Source organism: Condylura cristata, unplaced genomic scaffold, assembly GCF_000260355.1.
Source record: "Condylura cristata isolate star-nosed mole 26May11 unplaced genomic scaffold, ConCri1.0 scaffold00025, whole genome shotgun sequence".
NCBI lineage: Eukaryota > Metazoa > Chordata > Mammalia > Eulipotyphla > Talpidae > Condylura > Condylura cristata.
The window spans coordinates 15,213,114-15,232,425 of NW_004567126.1; the positions used below are offsets into that span (position 1 = coordinate 15,213,114).

The 19,312-nt window shown below is 37.3% G+C and overlaps 2 protein-coding genes across 2 annotated transcripts; both read left to right on the forward strand.

Annotated features, from left to right (window-relative positions):
- Window positions 1-8,731: 8,731 nt before the first annotated feature.
- LOC101623816 (olfactory receptor 8D1-like) lies at window positions 8,732-9,652 on the forward strand. Its single transcript, XM_004688792.1, has one exon. It carries the CDS (start codon window positions 8,732-8,734, stop codon window positions 9,650-9,652), a length of 921 nt encoding a protein of 306 aa, XP_004688849.1.
- Window positions 9,653-17,397: 7,745 nt separating this feature from the next.
- On the forward strand, window positions 17,398-18,357 carry LOC101624047 (olfactory receptor 151-like). Its single transcript, XM_004688793.1, has one exon. It carries the CDS (start codon window positions 17,398-17,400, stop codon window positions 18,355-18,357), a length of 960 nt encoding a protein of 319 aa, XP_004688850.1.
- Window positions 18,358-19,312: the final 955 nt, after the last annotated feature.

Sequence of the window (19,312 nt, forward strand, 5' to 3'; positions counted from 1 at the left end):
ATGAAAAAATGTATTGGTATTTTAATAACTTGCTGCAAGATATTTGCAAAAAGACCTACATTCCAAAGAAGTGCTGGGAGAAAGAGGAAAGAAAGTCATTATTTCTACACTTCTTGTCCAAGGGAGAGTAAAATATTGAGCCTCCGAAGACGCAGGGTAAAATAGCTCTATTTTTGTAATATCACCTTCTTCACTCTGCCTTCCCTGAAGGTTTGATAATGGAGGGCTCACAGGTTCCCTCTCATGCACCCACAAGAGGGAGATGCTGATGCTGAGAATAAGATCATGAACTGAGGCTGTGTTTGGATGAGCACAGAGAACTATGGACATGCTTCTTTCTAGTTAATGACCACCTCAGGCAGTATCGTATTAAAAGTCATGATCTTTATCTGACTGACTTTTTTGAGTTTATCGAGGCATGGACTGACTTTTTTGAGTTTATCGAGGCATGGAGTAAGGTTTCTCTGCTCTTCTACCCCAACCCCTAAGCGGGATTTAGTTCTACCCTATCACTTCCACAGTAGTTCACTATACACATTCATAAATGTGTGTATATATGTATATCACTGTATTCACTATATATAGGAGACAAACCCACAGGTATTCTGATTACTTTCAGCAAAACAGAATGATCACTGAATCTTTTATGTTTCTCCTCATCTGTGGCCATAACTGTGGATAAGTAAAGGTCTCTGTGAGATTGCTTCCCCATTTCACCTGTGACCTGTGTCATGATCCCTACCTGCATGGAGGCCCCCACCTGGGAGCTCCTTGAATAATGAGGCTTCATTCTTGGTTATTTTCTTTTTCATTTTCTAGTGTACTCTTACTCCTTCTTTCTTTCTTCTTTTTTTATTCCTTATTCTGAGTCTCCTTGATTTCTCTTAACCCTTCAGATACCAGCTGAAGGGAAACTTCTGTCTTACCCATCATACATAGCTGAGGTGCTCTTTCCCATATTTCCCAGTATATAGCAGTCAGGCATCACACAAAGACTTGAGAGCAGTCTTTCCATGCTATGTCATTCATTTCCTGATGATTTGTCTAACCTGTGACAGAAGGCACCATGTGTCTTTATTTTACCTGTGAGTGCTTATATGAGCCCATACTTGGTAAATAAAGGTATAGTAACTTGATGAATAAGTACATGCATGTTTGCTATATTACTTTAAATTTATTTCTCCTCCCTCAAATGCTTTTGTATTCATTTAGTTTTGTGGGACTTCCACTGCCCCCCCCACTTCTTAAATCATAATGATAGAAAACAACGATGTATTTACATGGTATTTGATAATACATGTATTCAGGAATTGGAGGAAGAAGGTTGAGTCAGGCAGACTCCTGGGAGCAGAATAGAATAAGTAAACTCAGACTTTCTGGTAGTAGGCTACTTGGGTTTAAATTTCAGTTTGTCTTTTGCTAATTACGTGTGTCTAAGAGACATTACTTAACCCTGTCAAGATAACTTTTTCCTCACCTCTAAAAGAAATAAAACCTAATTGTATCTGCTTAAAACAACTACTGTGAAGTCGTTCATTTGTTTAGGATTTATGTTGAAACAAATAAGGTATAGGTTAGGTCTGTTAATGTGTAGCAGGATCATTTCATTTTCAGAACCTCAGATTAAAAATATGCAAAATAAAAAATTTGGTTGGAATACTTCAGGGTTCCATGTACTTTAAAAATTATGTGACCATGGGGTCTCAATTTACTGGTTTATTCAATGTAGGGTTGAACTTAATTAACAATAAACTGTATGTGTAAGTATAAGTCATTCAGGAAATCATTGAAATTTTGATCCCTTAGTTCCATCTCAGTCATATATCTGTAATTCCTGGGCTGTACATTTGGTGTTCATTTTCAGTGGTTGTGTTATTAGTTGTCTGGTGATCAGAACTTTCTATTTCAAATATTTGAGTCTTCTCTGCAACATGGTCCACATGTTAACTTTTCTAGAAAGAGCATTTCCTGGTTTCATGAAAGCTTAGGGAGGATATCAGGAAAGAGTGGTCAGCAGTGCTCATTGTTTAGAGAGGTTAGATTAGTAGAGGCTCAGATCATTGGCGTTAGTGGTCTGCAAATTTGGCAAGAGATGGAAGTGGTAAAAGCAGAAACCTGAATGTAACTGATTAAGAGGCCGAGGGAAAGGAAGTAGAAAAGTATGCATAATATTCTTCTTCAAGGTGAATTAGAATAACAGTACCTTTCTTTTAATGGTCAACTTATTTTTTTATTTTAGTTTATTTTTATACCATTTTGTGCATTTTTCCATCTCAGTTGCAATCCCCGTGGGCTTCCCATCACCAAATCACCCATGTGCCATCACCATAGTCCAGTGCACTTCCCTCCTGAGTGAAAGGGGGAGTCACTGGAGGGTTTGGGGAAGAGAATTGATACCATATGACTTGCATTGTAACAGGATCACTCTGGCTATGGGTAACATGGGTAAATGAAGCAGTTAAAACTATTGCAATAAAACTGCAAGGAGGTAATGAGCAACTGCATTGGCATAGCCATGGAGGTGATGAGGCAGTTATGTATGGCAGAGATAGTAGGATTTGCAATTGATTTTTGTTTTAGAGAAAAGATTTTGTTTTAGAGAAAAAACAAGGTGAAATACTGACTGTAATGTTTTGGGCCTTAATGACAGGAAGAATGGAAATTTCACTGAATTACTACATGGATACTATTAAAGAAGCAGCATATTTTTGGAGCAAGATCAGAATTTCTCAGTTTTTAAAATGTGTGTGTACGTGTGTGTGTGTAGAGTTATGTGTGTGTGATTTTATTACATTCTACTATACCTTACACACATTTAATTGTATAACACATTCATATATACATACATATGTGTGTACATGTATTTAGAGGGAGATCTTTAGCTTTGAGTCTGAGGATACTAAGGAAATTTTTGCACTTTATATAATTTTTAAAAAATTTTTACAATGTTCATATATTACCTTGAGAAATAGCAAAATAAAAGTAAAGAAGAAAATGCAGTCTATAAAATTTGTAGAAGAGAACGTAAGAGGAAATCTAGATAATGATTGGTTTGACTTTTTAAATACAACATAAAAGGCCCCATTCTATGAAAGGATGAATTGTTACATAGGAACCCACTAAAATGCACAGCTTGTATCAAGAAAGGCAATATTTGTGGAAGGAAATATCAAGAAAATGGGAAGACAAGCCACAGGCAAGTTACTAAGAGAATATGTATTAAAAGTTCTCATCCCAGAATAATAACTATGTGTGGTGATGGGTGTTATCTAGAGTTATGATGCGATCACTTCACAATGCCCACACATCCACTGTTTATCTACTCATATGTTAAGAACATTTAGTTGCCCCCATGTTTTGACAATTGTGTATAAACATTTAAGTGAAGGTGTTTATGTAAATGTACATTTTTGTACCTACTGGTATCATACGTTAAAAACTCCCTCATTTTGTTAAACACTGCCAAGTTGCCTTCCAGAATAGTTACACCATTTCACATTCCCATCAGATATAAATGAAAATTTCTGCTGCTTCACAAACTTTTCAGCGTTTTGTACTGCTAGTGTTTTGGATTTTAGCCATTTGACTCCATATGTTGTTGTATTTCATTGACTTAACTTGCAATTTCATGATGACATAAGATGTCATATGTTTATACAATAGCTATACTTCATCTTGGGTGAGATATCTGTTGAAATATATATATATTTTTTTAATTTGAGGTTTTTCTCTTGTTTTCTTACTGAGTTCTTCATCTGTTTTAGATACCACTTCTTTATATGTATTGGGCAAAATCTGTCGCCAAGTTGCAAGTTGTCTTTTCATTGACTTTTGTGGGGCAGAAGTTTTACTCTTAATGAAGTCCAACATCAATTATTTTTCCTTATATAGATTTTGGTATTGGTTTTGTATTTTAAAAAGCCATTACCAAATTTTAATTTATATTATCTTATTCTATTTTCTAAGAGTTTTATGGTATGTCTTGCATTTAACTTCCAGTTAATTTTTTATAAAGATATGAGCTATGTTCACATAATTGTTTTTGTACAAGAATATAGACTTTTTCTGTCACATTTTGTGGAAAAGACTTCCATAAATCCTTAACCTTTGTCAGTGGTCAGTTGAGTGTATTTCTGTAGGTCTGTTTCAGAATTCTCCACTCTCTTGTATTAATCTGCTTATTGTTTAGTCTAAACCGAGGGGGAGCAATTTCCAATCTTCCCTTGCTCCTAATCTGAGCAGAAAAATATCCAGTTTCATTTTATCACTATTAAATATGATGGGACCAAAGGAGAATTTAAAAACTCTGCTGACAAAATGCCTGTGTAACTTTATCAAACCAGAAAAAAAATTAATCAGGAAAGTAATTCTTCCTATCTGAATGACTGTTGCCACTGATGAGAAGAATTTTCACTCCTACAAAGAATAGATCTTAATTGACAAAATGATAGAATAAATAGCTAAAAGTCTAAAAGCAAGAGTAACTCTGGTCTGTTTTTGGAGCACATATGAAGGCTGGAAAATTTACTCATTGAAGAGTGAGAAGCTCCTCACCAAGCTGTTGCATATCTGTGATCGTCCTACAGTTCTAGATAGGAGTCATTCCATTTTTGCAAAAGCTTTTCTTCTTCCAAGAAGTAATATCAGTTATAGCTGTGTATTGGGATGCCAATATTCTACATCTGCCATTGTTTATATGCAAATATACTTATTAATTAATTGCTTTTCATCTTGTTGGGAGAATTTCACCTCTGAGAATCTCCCTTAGATTTTTTTGGTCCTTGGAGGATAGTATACTCTTCCATTTCCTTGGAGGTCAAAGTCCTGTGGACAATTACAATTATTAGAAAAGGCAGCTCAGGAATGAAGGAATCTCACTGTTGCTCACTCAGCATCATTACATCTTAGAGCTATCACAGGTGTGAGTGGTCACCCCCCACCCCATCCTCCTGTAGGCCAGCAGAGGTGGAGCACCTGTCCTAAGTCACAGTGTGAATGGGTGACACGGCTGGCGAAGGAACTTGACTTTAGCATTGGTAAGAGTGGGCTTGATTTCTTCTTCCTTTCCTAGAACTGACATCTGATTTATCTTATACTTGGTGCTCGTACAACACACTCTACACTTAGTCAGCAAGAGCAGTAGTGTCTGTCATGTAGCTGACAGTATGAATCTTTCCATATGACAGGGAAGACAGCACGCGGTACACACATCCTGCATGTCCTTTTGCCAAGAGCATTCATTCAGATGGAATTGCTAGAGTGAATTTCAAGTTTATATTTCAGTGAAACTACAGTTGGGTCAAATATATGTGGTTATTACTAGCCTAATGCAAATGAAATTGGAAGAAGTGTTTTCTGTTGCCTATGGATGTGCAATGGGTAGAGAAATAGGTAAAGTCTTGTTTTCCTCCTTTTGTCTATATATTTCTATTATACAGCCACAATATACTGAAATTATTTCCTGGAAAGAAAAATATATAGCTGATTTCATACTTATTTTAATTATAGAACTCAAAATACACCCCCCCCCCCGTTTAACATGGATCACTAATTTCACTGATCCCCTTGTGGTCAGTACTTTATTTGAACACAGGCATTTATGCCTGGACCCTGCTGGGGAAGGGTGCTGTGTTGCACGCTAAGGAGTGGTCCACTGCACATAAAAATGCCAGCAAGCTGAATATTACCTTTTGCACTTTTATTTCAACCTCACTGTCACCAGCACTGAGGTTTACAGAATGTTTTCTCAGAAAATTTATAATGGTTGAGTGCCTTTGTGTCCCAGACATCTGTTTAATCTTTGACGCTAAGAAAGTAATTACAGGCTTGACTTATCTGTTTCCCAGTTTTCATGAGCACATTGTATTATATTTGATTTTACTATTATCTTCTATTTGAAAACATTTTGATATATACAGACATTAAAAATATAATAATAGTAGAAGGGAGGGAAATGCACGGGACTATGGTGGTGGCACACGGTGATTTGGTGATGGGAAACACACGGGGACTACAATCGAAATGGAAAAAAAGAAATGTGCAAAATGATGTAAAAATAAACTTTTGTAATAATTAAAAAATATGTATATAATAATAGTAGAGTACTAGCCTCAGTGTATAATTACAGCCGTAGTTGTTATTTAGAGTCTTTTCCAAGAACACTGCCACTTTGTTTTTAAAACAAAACAATAAACTTTGGCAACCATGAGGACATAGTATTAAAAAAAAATCCTGTGGATTTTTTTCTCCTAGCAACACACACACTGATTGAAACTGACCAAGTGCAGTTTTTCCATTGAGTTTGTCCGAGAAGGACTGACACACCAGCCAGAACTCCAGCTGCCCCTCTTCATGCTGTTTCTAGCAATCTATGTGGTCACTGTAGTGGGAAACCTGGGGATGATCCTCCTAATCAATTCAGTGCCAAACTCCAGTCTCCCATGTACTTCTTTCTGTGTAATTTGTCATTCATTCATCTCTTTTACGTGACAGCTGTTACCCCAAAACTCCTGGGAAACTTTGTACTGGAGCAGAATGTTATTTCTAACCTGCATGGAGTATCTCTCCATTAATTCAGACCTCTTTAATTTTTTTTCATCAAAAACTAATATCTCAGTCATTCAGACATTATACATATTTAATAGATTTTTTTAACAAAGTACTTTTTGCTGATGTAATAGTGCTAATATAATGGTATTTATGGTTAAATATGAGATAAACTCATGCCACTTGTAGCTGCATGGTGGAGCCTGAAAGGATCATGCTAAGTGACATAAGTCAGAAGGAGAAAGAAAAAGTAGTGTCACTAATATGTGGAATATAAAGTCATTAAATTAACAGTCAGGTAAAGACAAGCTGAAAAACACATCCTTGATACCTGACTACAGAAGTAAGACAGTGCAGCATTTGTTAGGGAGGAACAGTGGAGGAAGGGAGTGAGAGGTAACGGTCCCTGATGTTTGAGTATGGGAGAATTGGTGGGTACACTGTGGTGGTAATACCTGATGGGGATACCACAATGTTAAATTTTTAATTAATTTTTTAAATGATAGCAATCTCATGCTTTGTTTTGGGAGGACAGAAAATGAAAGTCTGGGTTTTTGCTCACTGATGCAGGAAAATGCTGCATGTCTGATTGTTACCCTCCTATAATATTCCCAAGGGAGGCATTCCAATTTTGCAATAAGGTTTGTGCTCTAAGAAGTATGATCAGTCATAATTCTGTATATCAGGAATATATTGGAGATGTCCATACATTGTGTCTACCATAATTCTGTATGTCAATATTACTTCTTAATTGCTTTTATCTTCTTGGGAAATATTTCACCTCTGAGAATCTCTCTTGAATTTTTTGTCCCTTGGAGAATACTGTGCTCATTCATCTCCTTGGAGGTCGAAGTCCTATGAACAACTCAAAGTATTCCCTTGCTTAGAAAGGGCAGCTCAGGAAATAGGGATGGAAGGGAATCTCACAGTTGCTCACTCAGTATCATTACAACTTAGAGCTATCACAGGTGTGAGCGGTCATCCCCCACCCCATCCTCCTGTAGGCCAGCAGAGGTGGAGCACCTTTCCCTAAGTCACAGTGTGAATGGGTGACACAGCTGGAAAAGGAACTTGACTTCAGCGTTGGTAAGAGTGGGCTTGATTTTTTTCTTCCTTTCCTAGAATTGACATCTGATTTACTTGGTGCTCATACAACACACTCTACACTTGGTCAGCAAGAACAGTAGTGTCTGTCATGTAGCTGATAGTATGATCTTTCCATATGACAGGGAAGACAGCACCCGGTACACACATCCTGCATGTCCTTTTGCTAAGAGCATTCATTTCAGATGGAATTGCTGAGTGAATTTCAAGTTTATATTTCAATGAAACTACAATTGGTTAAAATATATGTGGCTGTTACTAACTAATGCAACTGAAATTGGAAGAATAGAGTTTCTGTTGCCTTATGGGTTTGCAGTGGGTAGAGAAATAGGGAAAGTCTTGTTTTCCTCCTTAGGTCTATATATTTCTAATACACAGCCACAATATACTAATTCTTTGTAGAAAGAAAAATATATAGCTGAGTTCATACTCACTTGAATTACAGAACTCAGAATAAAATGAAAACCTACTTAACTTGCAGCATCAATATCTCTGAGATCCCCTTTTGCTTGGTACCTTGTTCCAACACATGCATTTATTGTTGTAATTACTGCAGTAATAAACCCTGCTGGAGAACGGTGCTGTGTTGCACGCGAAGGAACGTTCCACTGCACATAAAAGATGCCAGCAACCTGAATCTTACCTTTGCACTTTTATTTCAACCTCGCTGTCACCAGCACTGAGGTTTACAAAATAAGATGTCTTAGAAAATTCGTAATGCTGAGTGCCTTAGTGTCCCAGACACCAATTTAGTCTTTGTTGCTAAAAAAGTAATTATATTTTGACTTACCTGTTTTGCATGAACACATTGTATTATATTTTATGTCGCTATATTTACTTGTGTATTGGGCTAAGTTTAACACATTTGACATACGGACATAATCATTAGTGTATAGTAAACATAATCTTATAATTCTAGCAGTAGTTTACTATGAGAGCCTGTTCCAATTTGTCTTTTTTTTTAGTCAAAACAGTTAAAAAAAAAAAAAAAAAGCTTTGCCAATCATAAGACTATAGTTCTTAAAAAAGGTCCTGTGGTTTTTCTTTTTCCTAGCTAAACATATCCTGATTTGTCAAGGAAATGACTGAGTGCAATTTTTCTACTGAGTTTGTCCTAGAAGGACTCACACACCAGCCAGAACTCCAGCTCCCCCTCTTCATGCTGTTTCTAGGAATCTACGTGGTCACTATAGTGGGGAACCTGGGGATGATCCTCCTAATCACTTTCAGTGCCAAACTCCAGTCTCCCATGTACTTCTTTCTGGGTAATTTGTCATTCATCGATCTCTTTTACTCGACAGTTGTTACTCCCAAACTCCTGGGAAACTTCGTATTGGAGCAGAATGGTATTTCCTACACTGGGTGTATGACACAGCTTTTCTTCTTTTGTATATTTGCAACTGGAGAGTGTTATATGCTGTCAGCAATGGCCTATGACAGATATGTAGCTATCTGCAATCCACTGCTCTACAGTGTCACCATGTCCCAAAAGGTGTGCAATGCATTGGTGGCTGGGGTCTACACCATGGCAATAAATGTAGCTTTAGCCTATACGATCTCGATAATCATGCTATCCTTCTGTGGGGACAATGTGATCCACCATTACTTCTGTGACATAATTCCTCTTCTCAAGCGCTCCTCTTCCAACACTTATGCAAATGAGCTTCTAGTGGTATTCTTAGGCGGATTCAATGTGCTGTCAACAACTGGAACTGTAATAGTCTCCTACATCTTCATTATTGCTAATGTTCTTCGAATCCCCTCAGCTGCAGGCAGGTCCAAAGCCTTCGGCACCTGTGGCTCCCATCTGACAGCTGTTGGGATCTTTTATGGCTCCATCGTGTTTATGTATTTTAAGCCCTCCTCCAGCAGCAGCATGGCGCAGGAGAAGGTGGCCTCTGTGTTCTACACCACCGTGGTTCCCATGCTGAACCCCTTGATCTATAGCTTGAGAAATAAGGATGTAAAAAATGTGCTAAGAAAAGTTCTGGGAATGAGGTAAGGTCACCTTATGGGACAGGAGTCAGTCACTGAATGTCCTGGCAACAGTGTTGTGCTTTCTTCTTAAAATTCATTTCTCTCTCTCTCTCTTTTTTTTTCTTTCTGAATGGAAACATCCATTCTCTTTCTTTTTCTCCACTCACTTTATAATGTTGCTGCATTTATATAGTTTATACAGCATATCCCTTGTGCAAACTTTTACATATCGATTTAATGGATCAAACATCTTTTCCTGATTAGTAGAATGTCCTTTCATTTGCTGATAGTTTCTTTCACCAAAGAAAGCTTTTATTTTGATATAGTTCTACTGAAGTGGGTACCCCAGAACACCAGCGATTAAATCATATGAGAAACAACTTTCTCCATCTTGCAATTGCTTCTATTTAAAATTGGGTGATTTTGCTTCTTCTGTGATGGTAATTATGATTTTGTTTTTAAAAGTTTGTGCATTATGATGTTATTTTAATAAAATGATTCTGAATGTCTCTTTAAGTAGATTACTCCTGGTATTTGGTGTCTCTTTGTGTATCAATTGTGGAATGACTTTTGCATTTTCATTTTAAAGATGCATTTATTTTATGCATACAAAAATTAGCCCAAAGGGGTTAGGTATGAGAGGATTCACCAGAGAGAAATGGGGAGCAGAACAGGCCGACTGACAAGTACACTGCTGAGGGGAGCAGTGGATGGGTCAGAAGAGGTCTGCCACACCATGTGGATCACCTCTAGGGTGGGGCTCGAACTCATGCTGAAGTGGCTTTAGCTTCTTAGCACTGTGCTTTGACCTGCTGCGCCACCAGGGAAAGCCCTGCATTTCCATTTTTAAAGTCATTTTAAATATGTGAAATAAACAAGTTGTAAAAATTGATTCTTACACTAAAATATTTACTAAATATATATATATTTAGTCAAATATAATATATTTGACTAAGAAATTGTTGTGATCATTTGTTCCTTATATGATATACCAAAAATTTAGGTGCCAACAACCTAGATAATGCTTGTCGCCATCATACATATTCTCCTTATTGAAGTTGCACTCACACTTCTTGGTAAAGGAATATCCAGTTTTCCCACAAGCTGTGTTGAAAAGACCATTGTTCCTTCAGTGAATTTCTTTTGCCTTCTGTCAGTGATTAGATGACTACATTTCTGTGGAGTTTATATGGACTCTCTATTCTTCTGTTCTTTTCCAGAGATAAGGTTTTGGTTTGTTTTCACTTTGCAGTACTGTACTGTCTGGCTACTTTAGTGTAGCAATCTTTAATTGGGGTAATTTAATCTTCTAAACTTGTTTTTCTCTTTCAGCATTCAGGTGAATAGCTCTTGCCTTACCTTTTAAGTTCTACTAGATTCATAAATATCCACAAAATAACTTTGAAAAATTCACTGACTGCCAATCATTTAGAAAAGTATAGAATTGGGGCTACAGCTCTGTACCTTGTGTGTCACACACACCCTATGCCAAATTCCCAAGGCAAATGCCCTCTCACTTTCCCTCCCCAACCCCATTCTCTCTAGTCTCCATCCCCTCAGGTATTTATGGAATCTACAAATTTTGTTCATCTGGAGGGCTCATTTTCTTTTTTTTTTTTTCTATCCCACAAATGAGTGAAACTATCAGATAACTGTCTTTCCCTTTCTGACCAACTTTATTTAGTGTAATCATTTCATAATATCCACTTTCCACAAACACTTGCTGTTGTTTTGATTTATACCTACATATCTATATATAATACCTATATCTATTAAGAAATGACAACTTAATAATATTGATGCTTACTTATATAAATATGTATATATATATTCATGACATATATATATATTCATGTAGTAGCTTTCCATTTATTTAGCTCTTCTTGATTTCTTTCAACAAAAATTAAGATTTTACTCAGACATTGTATTTATTTAATAGATTTATAATAAAGTTCCTTTTGCTGATGTAATGATACTAATGTAAAGGCATGGGAATTCCAATTGCCCATGTCTGGAATACAGATTAAATTCTCGTGCCGCGCGCTTGACCTTTCATTCTCCAATCTTGCTATAATCCCTTAGGTCCAGAGGGACTTTTTCTCAATTCTTAAAAATTCTACATAGAACATCATGTTGCCTATGAATAGGCACAGTTTTCTTTCTACCAAATTTTATATTGTTTTCATCTCTTCACATTAGGATTTCTCATATTAGAGACTCCTATGTTATTTTAGAATCAGAGCATTTTGTTTCTCACCATTGAGAATGAGACTGACTAGGGCCCTGGATCCCCTCTGTAACCAGGATGTGGGTAACATGAGTCAGGAACTGGCTCTCTGGTGCCTACTCCTGTGCTTCCCCTCCCTGCCCCTTGTCCTAACCCCCAATTTGGGCTCACAGCATCAGCTATAGGAGTTCTGATGTATCACCCTTCTGATAAGTTCAAAGCTGAATTATCTCTGAGTTATTTAATGTTCCAAGGTTCAGGGAGGGACAAGAATTATTATTTTCATCTGGGAAATGAGTAATCCATGTAGGATGAGCACTGCAACTGTAATTGGGTATTCCTGGTAAGAATGGGATTCATACCACAGAAGTGTTAGACAGCCCAGCATCTCATAGCCTCCCAGGGGCTCAGGCAGTTTGACCACTCAAGTTGCCCAGATGGGCAAGTTCCCAAATGCATGCTGGGGAAGATCTGGAGCAGCCACAGATCTCTTGACCTTCCAGGAGGCCCTGCCAAACAATCACAAAGACTAGTGAGATCCCTGCCCAGTAGGGGAGAGGAAGCCATGCCCAGCAGAATCCCCATCTATATTTGCCAGTGCAAATAATAGTGAAAATGAGAAACCCAGCAAGTGGCCACATCAGTCCTTGTAGGAATAATGCAACATAGAGGGAGAATAATTTTATAGACACAGTTTCAAAGACATAGGAGAAATGTTTCTTTCATCAGATACAGAGTTTGAAATTGCCATAATAAAGACACCTAAAGAAAAGGAAGAATCTAAGGAAACACTGAAACAGAAGTGAATATTCTTGGAAATAAAATAAATTCAACATGCAAAAAAATAGAAAATAATAAAACAATGGAGATTCAGGATTTTAAAAAAGATGAGTATAGGAGGTGAAAATTTCAGAACAAAGTTATAGAAATAGAGTAAAAGGAAGAACCAGCAAGTGTACTGGAAGAGACAAATGTTCAGATAAACTGGGTAGAATAGGAAAGAAGGAAATGAAAGGGGAAAGTGAAGAAAAACTCTTGAGAATTATCTGACTCCATGAGGAAAGTCAGCATTAGATTAATGGAATTCCCCTCTGGGAAAAAGAGAACATAAAAAGATTTAAAGAAATAATGGAGGAAACATTCTGAAACTAGAGAGAATAAATATACAAATTCAGAAGTTAAAAGAATGAGTAACTAAACAAAATGAGACCAACAGCAAGATATGCTCTTGAACTTGTACGAGTTCCAGAAAAAGAAGGAATATTGAAGCTGACAAGGAGGAAGAAACAGATACACTATAGAAGGATTGCCATCAGACTGACATTGGATTTCTCTGAAGAAATATTATAGGCAAGGAGAGAATGAAATGATACAATCAATACTTGCAGATAAAAATTGGCAGCCAATAACACTCTACCTTGCAAAGCTCTCCTTCAGGTATGTGGGAGAAATAAAGGCCTTTTCAGACATAGAGAAAAATCAAGACACTTGCAAACACCAGACCACCTCTCCAAGAAATATTGAAAGAAGCTCATATAGTTAAACTGAAGAGAGGAAGATATACAAAGAACTGCATATAAAGTATATTAAACCACAAACATTATGATTGAATGGCAGAACCATATTTTCACATATGTATAATAACTCCAAATGTAAATGGCCTAAATTCATCAATTAGAAGACATGGAGTATCTAGTTGAATTGGAAAGCAGAATCCAACCTTTTTGTGTATCCAGGAAACACACTTAAACTCCAAAAACAGTCAGAATAAGAGTTGTAAAATTATCCTATAAGCAAATGGGACTCAAAACAAGACAAAATAGATTTCCAGTTAAGAAAGGCAAGAAGAGACAAGGAGGGATGCTATGTAATGCTGAAGGGAATGCAACATTAGGAAGACATAATACTCATCAATGTTCATGCACCCAAAGTAGAAGCACCAAAATACACCAGGAAACTACTATAAACACTGAAAACAAGCACAGGACAAAAGACGTTTGTAGTAGACTTCAGCACCTCACTCTCACCAATGGGTGTATCAATTAGAAAATATACAATGGAACAATAGCCTTAAAGAGAACAATTAGACCTCTTGGACTTCATAAAATATAGAGGACATTGTACCCCAAAAGAGAAGAATACACATTTTTCTCAAGTGCACACAGGACGTTCATCAGAATGGACTCATATTGGGATACAGACAGATAGCAATACATATCTATGTGAAGACTGAAAACATACCCAGGGCCTATTCAGACAGTAAAGGTATCTACCTAGAATAAACTAACAAAAGAAAGCAGGAAAAAATTTTAGTACATGGAGAGTGAACAACTCTCTACTGAAAGCCCACTGAGTTAATGAGAAATTCAAAGAAGAAATTAAAAAATACTCCAAGACAAATGAAAATTAGTACACAGTGATTAAAACTTATGGGATGTAAAAATTTAGTACTAAAACGGAACTACATAGCAGATAGGACCACATTAAGAAATAAGGAAGAGCTCAAATGAACAACCTTCTTTCTCAGCTTGAGGAATTAGGAAAACAAGAACAAACAATCCAATAGATGGTAAAAGAACAAAAAGGCCTGGAAAGGCCTTTTTCTCCCATATACCTGAAGGAGAGCTTACAGGGTAGAGTATTATTAGCTGCCAAATTTTGTCTACAAATATTTTGAATGAATTATTTCATGGTCTCCTTGCCTATAATGTTTCTTCAGAGAAGTTCAATGTCATCCTGATGAATCCTTTTATAATGATAATAGTAATCAAAAAAGGATAAATGAATTTAAAAAGACAATCCAAGAAGTCATTGAACCAAAAGTTGATTATTTGAGAAAAAAAGCAAACCTCTAGCATGGTTCACAAAGAAAATAAAGGAGAAATCTCAAATAGAATTTTTTAAAAAAGGGAAGAAATCACTGCAGATGTGTTGAAATACAGAGAATAATGAGAGACTGCTATGAACGATACACTAACAAATTCAGTAAGTTTGAAAAGATGGACAAATTCTTAGAATTATGCAATCATTCAGTACTAAATAGGGAAAATACAGAAACCCTGAACAAGACAGTTACAAGCAAAGAAAGAAACAGTACTTGAAACTCTTCAAATAACAAGAATTCAGTCCTCCCTGGTGGTGCAGTGGGTTAAAGCACAGCACTAAGAAGCTAAAGCCACTTCCGCATGAGTTCGATTCCCGCTTGCCCCAGAGGTGACCACATGATGTGGCAGACCTCTCCTGACCTGCCCGCTGCTCCCCTCAGCAGTGTACTTTGTAGATCTACGTGTTCTCCCCACTCTGTCTCTGGTGAAGCCTCTCGCCGCCCCTGAGCCTCTGGCCTGTACCCCAGTTCTGTATGCACAAATAAATAAATCTTAAAAAAAAAAAAAGAGTTCAGGATCCACTAGCTTCATTGGTGAATTCTACTAAACCTTCAAAGATCTAATGCCTCTCTTACTCAAACTTGCAAATACCAAAAAAAAAAAAAGAAAAAAAAAAAGAAAAATCTCCTTTTATGAAGCCAACATTACTCTAATACCAAGATCAAAAAATGCCAATGCAAAAGAAGAAAATTACAAATCAAGCTCACTAATGAACACAAATACAAAAATAAAATCGTAGCAAATTGAATTCAACAATGCATTGCAAGGATAATACACCATAAAAATGTGGTCTTCATACCGGGGACACAAGTATGCTTTAACATCTGAAAATCAATCAATATAAATCACTACATCAGCAAAAAGAACAGGGAGGGAGAGAGAGGTCTAATGGCCAGTGATCACAGAGTTCCATTGGTAATACCTGGTGGGGATACCAAGGGTTACCTCAGTTAAAAATAATCACTTTTTAAAAATGATAGCACAAAAGAGGTAAAATTGTAAAAGCAACACTCTAGTGCTTTGTTTTTGGAGCACAGAATAGCAAGGCTAGGTTTTTGCTCACTGATGCAGGAGAACTGCATGTGTGATTACAATTTTGCAAGAAGGGTTTCTCCTTCTAAGAAGTAAGATCAGTCATAATTCTGTATGTTGGAAATGTACATACTTTGTGTCTACCATGATTCTGTATGCCAATATAATGTCTTAATTGCTTTTATCTTCTTGGGAGCATTTCACCTCTGAGAATTTCCCTTGAGATATTTGATCCTTGGAGAATACTGCACTCATTCATCTCCTTGGAGGTCAAAGTCTGTGAATAACAACTCAAAGTATTCCCTTGCTTGAAAAGGGCAGCTCAGGAAATAGGGATGAAAGGGAATCTCACAGTTGCTCACTCAGCATCATTACAACTTAGAGCTATCACAGGTGTGAGTGGTCACCCCCCACCCCATCCTCCTGTAGGCAAGCAGAGGTGGAGCACCTTTCCCTAAGTCACAGTGTGAATGGGTGACACTGCTGGAAAAGGAACTTGACCTTAGAGTTGGTAAGAGTGGGCTTGATTTCTTCTTCCTTTCCTAGAACTGACATCTGATTTATCTTATACTTGGTGCTCGTACAACACACTCTACACTTGGTCAGCAAGAGCAGTAGTGTCTGTCATGTAGCTGACAGTATGAATCCATCCACAAGACAGGGAAGACAGCACCAGCTCTTGGGTGCACTCAGGTACCCACATTCTGTATGTCCTTTGCCTAAAGCATTCATTTCAGATGGAATTGCTAGGATGAATTTCAAATTTATATTTCATTGAAACTACAGTTTGGTTGTTACGAGCCTAATGCAAATGAAATTGGAAGAAGTGTTTATGGGTGTGCAGTGGGTAGAAAAACAGGGAAATGCTCCTGTCTTCCTCCTCCTTCTGAATAGTTTCTATTATACAATCACAGTACACTCAAAAATCCTCTTAGGAAGTAAAATATATCAATGAGTCCTTACTCATTTGAATTATAGAATTCAGAATAAATTTCCAAGCTTCCTTGGAGCATTCAAGGTCCTGAGATGTCCTTGTGCTTGGCAACGTGTTCCAACACACGACTTACTGCCTGCTTCCTGCTAAAGTAGGGCTCTGTGTTGCATGTTCAACAACAGCACACTGCATACCAAAGATGCCAGCAGCCTGAATCCTACCCTCTGCACCCTGATTAAACCTCAATGTCCTCAGCTCTATACAATGTTGTCTTAGAAAATTCATAATTGCTGAATTAAGTGTCTATGAGTTCCAGGCAGCAATTTAATCTTTGACACAAAAGAAGTCATTACAGCTTGGACTCATTTGATTTCCATCTATGACAATGTTCATAGGCACTTTATATTTATTTTTTACATCACTATATCTTTGATGATATTTTGTATAGATGTACACAATCCTGAAAACAACACAATCCTAACATTAATGATCATAATTATACAGAATTTTAGAATAGTATAACTATAATACAAATGTTTATTATTAAGAGGCTATTCCAACTTCATTACCATTTTTTTTTTCAGTGAAAACAGTAAAATAAAATCATTGCAGGTTATGGAACATAGTATTTGTTTTTTTTAATTTCTGTGATTTTTCCTTTTTAGCTACACTCTCCTTGTCTCCTGAAAGAAATGACTGGGTGCAATTACTCTACTGTGACTGAGTTTGTCCTAGAAGGACTAACACACCAGCCAGAACTCCAGCTGCCCCTCTTCTTCCTGTTTCTAGGGATGTATGGGGTGACTGTAGTGGGGAACCTGGGGATGATCCTCCTAATCACTTTCAACGCCAAGCTCCAGTCTCCCATGTACTTCTTTCTGGGTAATTTGTCATTCATCGATCTCTTTTACTCGACAGTTGTTACCCCCAAACTCCTGGGAAACTTTGTATTGGAGCAGAATGTTATTTCCTACCCTGGGTGTATGACACAGCTTTTCTTCTTTTGTGTTTTTGCTATTGGAGAGTGTTTTATGTTGACTGCAATGGCCTATGACAGATATGTAGCTATCTGCAATCCACTGCTCTACAGTGTCACCATGTCCCAAAAAGTTTGCAGTGCATTGGTGGCTGGGGTCTACACCATAGGTACAATTGGAGCTTTATCCCACACAATCTCTATGACCAGGATTTCCTTCTGTGGGGACAATGTGATCCACCATTACTTCTGCGACATAATTCCTCTTCTCAAACTCTCCTGTTGTAGCACTTATATAAATGAGCTTCTAGTGATATTTGTGGGTGGATTTAATGTGCTGTCAACAACTGGGACCATCATCATCTCCTATGCCTTCATTATTGCCAACATTCTTCGAATCCCCTCAGCTGCAGGCAGGTCCAAAGCCTTCGGCACCTGTGGCTCCCATCTGACAGCTGTTGGGATCTTTTATGGCTCCATCGTGTTTATGTATTTTAAGCCCTCCTCCAGCAGCAACATGGCACAGGAGAAGGTGGCCTCTGTGTTCTACACCACCGTGGTCCCCATGCTGAACCCCTTGATCTATAGCTTGAGAAATAAGGATGTAAAAAATGTGCTGAGAAAAGTCATTGCAAAGAGGTATGGGTCACCTGAGGGTAGGGGTCAGAACCACTGAAGGTCATGGCAGCAGCATGCTGATTTCTTCTTAAGGCTCATTTCTGCTTCTTAAAAGTAGCATTTTGTTCTTTTCCATTATTAGTCTTGGTGAATTACTTTGTTTTGAAGTTTTATGAGCCCTTTATATATTTTGGATAATAATTCTTTGTGGTTTATGTGATTTGCAAATGTCTTCTCCTATTTAGTAGGATGTTTTTTTCATTTTGGTGGTAATTTACTAAGTTTTCTTAATTTTTTTTATTTTGTATATTTGTGTGTGTGTTTGTGTGTGTGTGTAGAAGTACTGGGGTGCAGGGGCAGTGAGAAAATTTACCAGAGACAGAGTGGGGAGCAGAACAGGCAGATAATGCTGAAATACACTGCTGAGGGGAGCAGCGCCATATGGTTCAACTCCCTGGCCCGGGATCAAACTCAGGCCATAGTGGTGAAAGCACTGAGACTCAACTGTTAGGCCACCAAGGAGATCCTGGAAGTGGGTTTTATGTGAATTCACAGGCTGTGTGTATCAGATATGCAGAACTGACTACATCAGGAGTATGCAAGTAAATATATAATACAGCAGTGTACAGAAAAATAAAGGAAGGACAAATTGGAAGAAAGAGTAGGTGGAAACAGAACCACCAATTTTAACTGACAGTCTAAAACATTAATTTTGATTCTTTTCCGATGGTCATTATATAGTATTTTTGTTTATAAAAGCTTCTGTAGCTTAACACCATTTGCATGGAATGACTTCCTTCTTTTCCATTTGTACATTTGTCTGTCTCTTTATGACTGTGAATTGGCATTTTATTCTGTGGTAATGTTTGTGTTTTTGCATCAACTATGGGATAGGTTCTGATGCTTTTCCATTTACTTTTAGTCTCATTGGATGTTTTGAAATTGGTATAAATTATTTCCACAACTATAAAATCATTCAGATAGTAAAATGTGGTAGATTTGACCCCAGGGGA